At 52.3% G+C, this 8003-nt stretch overlaps 1 protein-coding gene across 1 annotated transcript in view; it reads left to right on the top strand.

Annotated features, from left to right (window-relative positions):
• Window positions 1-210: 210 nt before the first annotated feature.
• TSPOAP1 (TSPO associated protein 1) overlaps window positions 211-8003 on the top strand; it is a 63409-nt gene continuing 55616 nt past the window's right edge. Inside the window, exon 1 of the mRNA XM_065731680.1 lies at window positions 211-554. Within this exon, the coding sequence (XP_065587752.1) occupies window positions 303-554 (252 nt within the window). The 5' untranslated portion in view covers window positions 211-302. The remainder of the gene's footprint in view (window positions 555-8003) is intronic.

The raw sequence follows: 8003 nt of genomic DNA, 5'->3' as shown, positions 1-8003 counted from the left end.
CGGGGGCGGCGCGGGGGGCGGCGGGGTCGAGGGTGGCTGGCGGCCCGGCACCGCGCCGCGCCCGGCCTTTGTAGGGTGCGGGGAGGGAAGGGGGGGGACGGCAGCCGCCCGCCCCGCCGAGCCGGCGGATCCAGGCGGGGATGGAGCCTCCCCCGGCGCAGGGATGCTGCAGCCTCCTCCGTCCCCGCCGGGCCGTCGCTGCCGCCGCCGCCGCGGCTCTGATGCCTTCGCGGTGTCCGTGCTGGTTCCCGCAGCTGCGGGCGGCCCTCGCCGCGACAGCGTGAGCCCCGCGCCCCGAGCCCATGGATCCGGCCTCGCCGGAGACCGGCGACGCCGTGCCCGTGGCCTTCGCCAGCCCGGACGTGGCCACGGTGACGGACACGCGTGAAGGCGCGGGGGGTGGCGGTGACGGCGCACCCCGCGTGGCCTCGGGGCAGGAGCGGGACGACGCGCCCCGGCCCCAGGAGGACTCCCCCTCGCCGGACTCGCAGCTCGCTAGGCCCCCGCGAGCTATGGAGAGGCTCGGACGGGAGCGACCAGACGGACCCCCCCAGGTAAGGCGGATGCCGGGCGCTCCCTGCCAGGCGCGTTTCGGGGTGAGAGGCGTCGCGGCACCGCGGGGATGTCACCTCGGGGCATGAGAAAGTCGCTGCGCTTGGCCGTGGCTCAGCCATCCGCGGAGCCGTTCCTCCCCGTGGGGCCGGGAGCTGCCACGCGCTGCCCCTCCGCGGGGACTCCAGCTGCCCCTGCTCCCCGGGTACAGCTGCCAGCCCAGGGCTCCCCGCTCCTGCAGCTTCGGTGTCTCTGCGAGTGGTGAGGGGGACGTGGTTCCCTGCCACCCCGTCCAGAGCGGAGTAGGCTGGGGAGGACTTTATGGGGGATCTTGCCCTTGCAGGCGTCATGGGACACCTCAAGGCAACGCAGTGCCCTGAGCCTTGCAGCATCTTTCCAAAAAGACTCAGTAGGAGTCTCAGCTCCTGGTCCAGACCACAGCAGTTCATTAACTGGTCCTGCTTACGACAGCTCATCCTCCTTCCCTTGGGTAAAATCAGTCATCGCTCTAGGAACCCTTGGCACACTGGGCTGGCTCCATGTTGCTTTTAAAACATGGAAGGAATAAGCTCTCAGCCTGTTCTTCTGGAGGGTGGGGGAGAAGGGCTGAGAAGAGCTGGTCGGGGTTGAGCTGGAGGTTTTTGGGCTACACCAGTGCCCCTGAGCACAGCTGGAGAGCGGCTGGACCAGCCTGCAGGAGAAACAGTGCTGCAAGCAGGAAACCTACCGGGAGAGGAAATGCCTTCACTCAAGCAGTTTCTCATGGGTCTTTCTCATGTCTGTTCATCATCATGCTCAGGGAAATGCTGCATTTAACCACGTGGTCCTTGATCTGCTTCTGACCATAGGTACTGGCCGTTCCAGAAGCACCTCAGCCAAAAAAATGGGGCAGCAGAGTGAGAAGCATTTCTGTTCCCATCCCCCTTCCTCATCCATCTTGAGAGTCAGACCAGTTGTGCCAAATTTCACATTTCTCTCTCTCTGGGAGAGCCAGTGGGTGAGAGAGCTGGCCAGCCCCCTGTGCTGATGGTGCTGGTGCTCCCTGCTGTGGAGCTTAGCTTCATTCTGCTCCATAGGACTGCCTCACTCCAGGGAGGGTGGCACGGGCCAGGAGTGTGCTGCAAAGGAGTGCCTGTGGGGCCTGCTGCAGCTGGAGAGCACTCCTCAGGGTGGAGGCCTTATGCCCAGCTTTGGCTGATCCTTGCAGCAGCCATGCACGTAGGTGGTGGTGGGGAAGGATGATGACCCCACTTGGTCTATATGGCTGTGACTGCTGAGCACCCAACACTCCATTTCCCTTGGTCTTTGGGCTGCTTTGGCTTTTCCCCAAGATCCTGGATGTGTGGCATGGTGGGTGACGTTTCTTCTCCCACTCCCATGGTCTTATGGTGGCACTATGGTGGTACATCAGTGTACTGAGGCAATCCCAAAGTGGTACGTGATGGTTCAGAGCAATCACAGAATCATAGAATCATTAAAGTTAGAAAAGACTGCTGAGATCATCTAGTCCAACTGCCAGCCCCTTACCACCATGTCCCTGAGTCCACATCTGCCCTTTTCTTTAACACCTGCAGGAACAGTGACTCTTGGTGGCTTGTGTTGTGTTAGATCACATTGCTGTGATGGTACTTTTGGTACTGAGTGGTACCATCCTTAGCACTGGTGTTGATCTGGAAAGAAAACCTGTGCTTCCTCCTAAAATCAAATGGTTTTATTGATGTGAAAGGCTTGCAGATGGTCTCTGGTTCAGATCCAGGAGAGAAGAACAGTTCTTCGCTGCCAGGCTGGGACGAGCACTATTGACACGTCGTGTCCTGTGTATTCCTTTAGGATTCTGGGACTCCTGTCCTTGGGATGTCAGCACTGTGTGATGAAAACAGGACAGCAGCCTCGAGGGAGTAATCTCCTAGTGTGGGGAAGAGCCTCCTGAAGGCTCATCACTGACAGAGTTGATTAAAGATGTTGATTTTTTGATGAAGCTCTTGCTGTTTGTATCAGCCTCCACGACTACAGCGTTGTGATTCCCTCAGGGCCAGTCTGTGGGCAGATGTTAGGACTTTCTGCAGGTCGAGTGAATCTCAGCTTACTTGCTGAGATTCCTCTGGAACACTGAAAGTGGAGAGCTGTGGCCCTTCTTCCCCTGGGAGCTGCCAAGGGAACTCCAGAGGAAGAGGAGTGGGATGGGGTGGACACAACACACCCAGAACAGAGTTGGCTCCCACACTGGATAACATTGTTACGGGCCTGTCCAGCCCAGTGTATCTCCAAGGACTGGGACTCTATTGCCTCCCTAACTCTGTTCCAAAGCTCATGGAGAGGAATTTCCCTGTGCCCATTTATTCCCATGCCCTGTAGGATTTCCTGGCCCCCTCCATGCATCTCCCCGTGTTAGCACTGACTGGTGCTCTCTAGGAGCTTGATCTCATGAATGCATTCTTGTTCCCAGGCCTTTAAGTTCACTCTGGTTCCGCTTTCCAGAATTTCTGTGTAGATACAGAATGCAAGAAATGACTTTCCTTCTGGGAATCTCTAGGTACTGCGGGCTTAGGATCACAATCAGAATAATGAATATCAGAGGAAAAATACCTCTGTGTAGGAGCAAAGGGGTTAAAGTGGCACAGATACAGTCTGGCTGGAAATTGGAAGCTTCTCATGATGCTGTCTGAATGAATTTAGACCATTTCTCTCAAGAGCAGAGTTGTCTGCATCTCCTGTGCAGTGCTGCTCCACCAGGATCTGCTTTTATCCTGGAAAGCTGGGATGATTTGGGGTGGGTTGTTGAGCTGAGGGCTTCTTCCAAATGCCTTAGAGTGGTAGAGAGGAAGGAGCAAAAATAATATAATTGTTTGAGTTGAAAGGGACCATTAAAGGTCATCTGGCCCCAAACCTCAGCAGTGCACAGGAACACCCACTGCTCCACCAGTGCTCAGAGCTCCTCCAGCCTGACCTTGGCTGTCTGCAGGAATGGGGCACCACCGCCTCGCTGGGCAACCTGTGCCAGTGCCTCACCACCCTTAGTGTAAAAAACTTTCTTCTTATATCCAATCTAAATCTCCTGTCTTTTAGTTGTGAACCATTTCCCCTTGTCCTGTCACATCAGGCCCTGCTTAAGAGCCTGTCCCCTTATATCCCCTTTAGATACTAAAAGGCCGCTCTTAGGTCCTCCCCGACACTTCTCCAGGCTGCACAGCCCCAGCTCTCTCATGCTGTAAAGCTTCCTGGACATTCCCTGCATGCTTCACTTCCCCAAAAGCCTATTCATCTGCATTTACAGGCAGATAAGCACTGCAGCTCACCCACCCCTGTTCTGGCCACAAAAGCAAGGAGCATGGCTAGGATGCTCAGAGACATCTATCATGCTCTCAAGGAGGCCACTTTGGATCCAAATTTATAAAAAGTCAAGTGTGCAGCTTGCCTTGAGGTCAGAGGGAACAGAGGGTGTTTAAAGATTCTGTAAAACCCAAAAGAAGATGCTTAAACCAAGGAGCCCCCACATCTGTAGGAATTTAAATAGCCACTATAGATGCTTTTGCCCCCTTAGTAACACAAATCACAGGTGCAGTAGGAATTATAAAATGCCAGTAAAGACCCTCCTTGTCAAACTGTGCGAGGGGGCTGTGGGGTAAATTCCTTCCTGATGCCTGGGGCAGGAGAAATGGTTCTGCAAGAGAGGAGGCAGTGGCTGAGCCAGAATACCCCGCGGGGTCCTGGCATGGGCTGACCTCAGTGCTGTGGAGTTGCAGGTGCCAGATCTGTCTGATATCTGGTGATAAGACCCCAGGGAACAGCATGGAGCTGTCTCTGGGCAGGTCAGATAGGGGACTGGGAAGAGGTGGTCTCTAAGAGGCTTGTTGGGCATGGAAGAGGCTCCCAGGGGAGCTGCCATCGCACCGGAGCTGCTGGAGTTGGAGAAGAGAATGGACAAGGGACATATGGCTTAGCTGTGGGTAGTGCTGCGGGAGCTGGACTCGGTGATGCTGGCAGGCCCCTCCACATTGGGATATTCTGTGATTCTGTGAGGGGATGTGGCATTCCCTGTGCCCAGGGGCCAAGCTACCTTTAACAAGATCAGTTCCTTTTGCACAAATTCATGGTGCTTCAAGATCTTTGAACGTTCCATAAGTAAAGGTGGAAAAATACTCATTTAGTGCCTGAGATGGTGTAGAACTGCTTCTCTGACTAAAAAGTGTAGGTCAGCAGAACAAAAGATGGGAGAAGGGCAGGAAGTTCTTCCTGGACACAAACCAGTTCTTGCTGTTACAGACACCATTTCCAACAATCCCAATTAGAGGAAGACTGTACTCCATCTTGCTCAAAATCTGAGTAAATTAGTTTTTCTCATCTTGGCAACACTCGGCCTCATGCAAATGAGTTAGAACTGTTTTCTGCAAGCATTGAGAGCGTATGGCCAACTGCAGATAGCTGCCTGCTGCAAAAGCCCAATGTGACTTCGTTTGAAAGGAAGAAAACACAAATCAGGGTTGTTTGGAAGGAGAAGGCAATTTCTATATTACTTATCTTTTGATGTAACTCACCCACACTGTCAGTGCAAAGACATGGCCAGACTGCTCAGGCAGACCAGTGGGCGTCCTCCACAAAGAGGACAAGGAACACCGGCCATTGCCTCCCCACTGTGTCCTTGGCTTCACTGGACTGGTGATGACAAACTGGATTTGGGAGCTGGCCATGACTGCACTGTGACCTTTTGCCTCCGTGTCTTTCTCAGTTCACCCTCTGCACATTTTCCACCAGTGTGTTTTCTTCTTTCTTTGGACGTCCTGGCTCTGTAGTCACCCTTCCTGCCAGAATAACATGATGAGAAATAGCACGTGTTCAATGCCAGGACCCGGCTGGTTTCCCCTACTTTGAGCACAGGCTTTCTGCAGCAGAGCCATCTGCTTATCAGCTCCCTGAAAATACCCTTTTGGGCGTCTGTACTTAAGCCTTCTACAGCACTTGCCATTCACATCTCCATACTGATCACTGAGGGGATGATGTCTTTGCCCCCCATCTACTTGTTAAAGCCACTAGTGATCTGAGGCTTGTCAGTCCAGGACAAATCCCTAAAGTCCCATTTTGGCCAGTGAGTTCTTGCTCACTGAGATGTGCCAGGAGCTTTGTTCCCCATTGTTTGGGCAATCGTGACATTTTTTAAGCAAATGTGACCCAAGCAGAAGAGGTTCTCTTGTACCCTGGGAAACTGCGAGTCATTTGGAAACAGGTGCTTGCTAGGGAGAACCGTGCACATACCTGGGCAAAAGCTGAGCTGTGCATATAAGATCTGCCACTCTGTCTCCATGATGTGTCTTCCAGGGTTCAAAAGCACATCTGTCTTTTCAGAGCTGAACATGTTAGGTAATCCATTCTCTCTACTCAATATAAGCAATCTACTGAGACCACAAATACTGCTGCTGAGGCTTTGAAGTGGGAAGGAGATCTGATATTAACTGTTCAAGCTGTGATCCTGTTAGATGGCAGCAGCACTTCTGCGTGGGGTGGGCACTGCAGTTCAGTGGCCTTCTGCAGTGAGGCCTGACGCAGGCCTGTGATGCTCACCGTGGACAGGCGTTTCATTCCCACATGCATTTGTCAGTACTAAAGTCTCATGCCCTCCTCGAGAGTGTTTCTTTGGATTAGAGTTACAGTTACAAGAAAGATGAGCTATCAGTGAACATTTGTCCACACTCCAGACATCAAAATACCAAACCTGGAAAGAGCTAAATTTTATCAGTCTTCCCCAGTTTTTTTCTTTGCATGTTTGTGAAAGAGAATTATCTGACGCATGGCATCAAAAAGAGAGCAGAGATGCTCCGCAGAGACCTCAGAGCTGCCTGGACCTGAGCTTGCAGTGGTGAGAGCTTCAGGCCGATGCTCATCAGGCCTCAACAACAGAAATCCCGCACACCTTTGGTAGGAAGCCCATGTGTTTAGCTCAAAGGATGGGCAGTGCAGATGAATATGCAAGGAGAGGTTGCAAAGTCACCGGTCTCTCTGTGTTTGCACTGAGGATGTTAACACATTCACTTCCCACTTCCACGTGTTGTTTTTTCCTAGTGTAAATACCATTGCCTGCGCCCACTTCTCTGCAGATTCAGTGACTTGCTCGGCAGCACCTAGAAAAATCTTCAGTGGGGGAAAAAATCTGAGCTGCCTTGGCTCCCAGTCAGTCACTTGAGTCTCAGTGATCCACAGGCAGGAAGGTGATGCTTTCATACTCTCTTTGTTTACCTTATGCTGTAGGTTATCTGGCAGCCAAGCTGGATCACAGCCCAGCAGCCACCAGCAGCAGTTTCCAGCTGTATATCCTGGGTTTGCAAAAAGATTTGTGTTGAATGTGGAGTGAGATTGGGTCACAGCTGGGGAAATCCTGCACAGGGCCACCCACGCTTGTTCTACCTGTGTGTCAGACAGGTCGTTCCCAGCTGCAAGATGGGCTGGTTTAAGGTCTCTCAACCACAGTGGAGAGCAGGACAAAGAGTAACTCTGGTAACCAGAGCTGGTACCTGCTGGTTAAGCACCTGTACCCTCAGCAGGACCTCACCCACTTGCCTGTCCCCACTGGGTCTGAGTATTGAGACTGACTGGCCTTGCAGGGACAGGAATGGGTTTCCCCAGATCCTCCATATCTCTCAGCTGGCTGATCTGCTTTTTGTCTGATCGTGAAAGATGAAGCAATGCATGCGCAGTACATCAGGAGCAGTTCAGAGCTGCCTTTCCAGCAGCCTTGTGGTATTAAAGTGTCGTTTTCTCTCGTCTGCTTGCAAAATCTCTTTTATTTTGCATTGGCTCTCAAAAATGAGAAACTGCTCCACATTGCACACTGTGTAGTCTTGTAGTCCTGTGTTCTGCCTTTGTCCTGGGATTTTATTCTCCACTCATATTCCTGCTTGTCTTGGAGTTGCAAAAAACATTCTTCTTTCTCTGTCTGGGGAGCCTGAAGCAGCTAAGCTCATTAAAGCTGGTGTCCAGGGTGTCCAGCTGTTTTTTCTCCTCCTGAAGCACCAGGGTTTGTTTTCCCAGGACTGGTTATGAAGCTTTCATAAAAATAGAGAGGATACAAATTTGTGAGATCACAATTTTAACCACACATCTTATTTTAAATACACTGTGAGGAACACCGAAAGAGCTGGTGGTGGTCACAGGGTGTGCAGGAGCAATGTCTGTGTAAGGCTGTAAGAAAGGGCAAGCAGAATGTGAATGCTTTCCTGGATATTATCCTCATATCTCGCAGTGCGTGGCTCCAGCACTCCCTGAGCTGGAGGCAGGATTTTTGAAGTAAATAGCCTCAGATGGATTTTTTCTTCCGTGAATTTGTTACAAGTGGTGATGAAAATCAGATAAATGAGGAACTCACAGTGTATAAGGTCATGCCTGGAAGAGGGATGGGCAGTGGGAGAAAATGCTGAATCATGGAAACGAGATGGCAGCGCACAGGGCAAGGAACTGGAGGG

This window comes from Cyrtonyx montezumae, unplaced genomic scaffold (assembly GCF_038088225.1).
Source record: "Cyrtonyx montezumae isolate F1298 unplaced genomic scaffold, pur_monq_1.0 scaffold_15, whole genome shotgun sequence".
In the NCBI taxonomy this organism is placed as follows: Eukaryota; Metazoa; Chordata; class Aves; order Galliformes; family Odontophoridae; genus Cyrtonyx; species Cyrtonyx montezumae.
The sequence above is the reverse complement of the archived record's forward strand: the minus strand, read 5'-3'. Positions and strand labels throughout refer to the sequence as shown.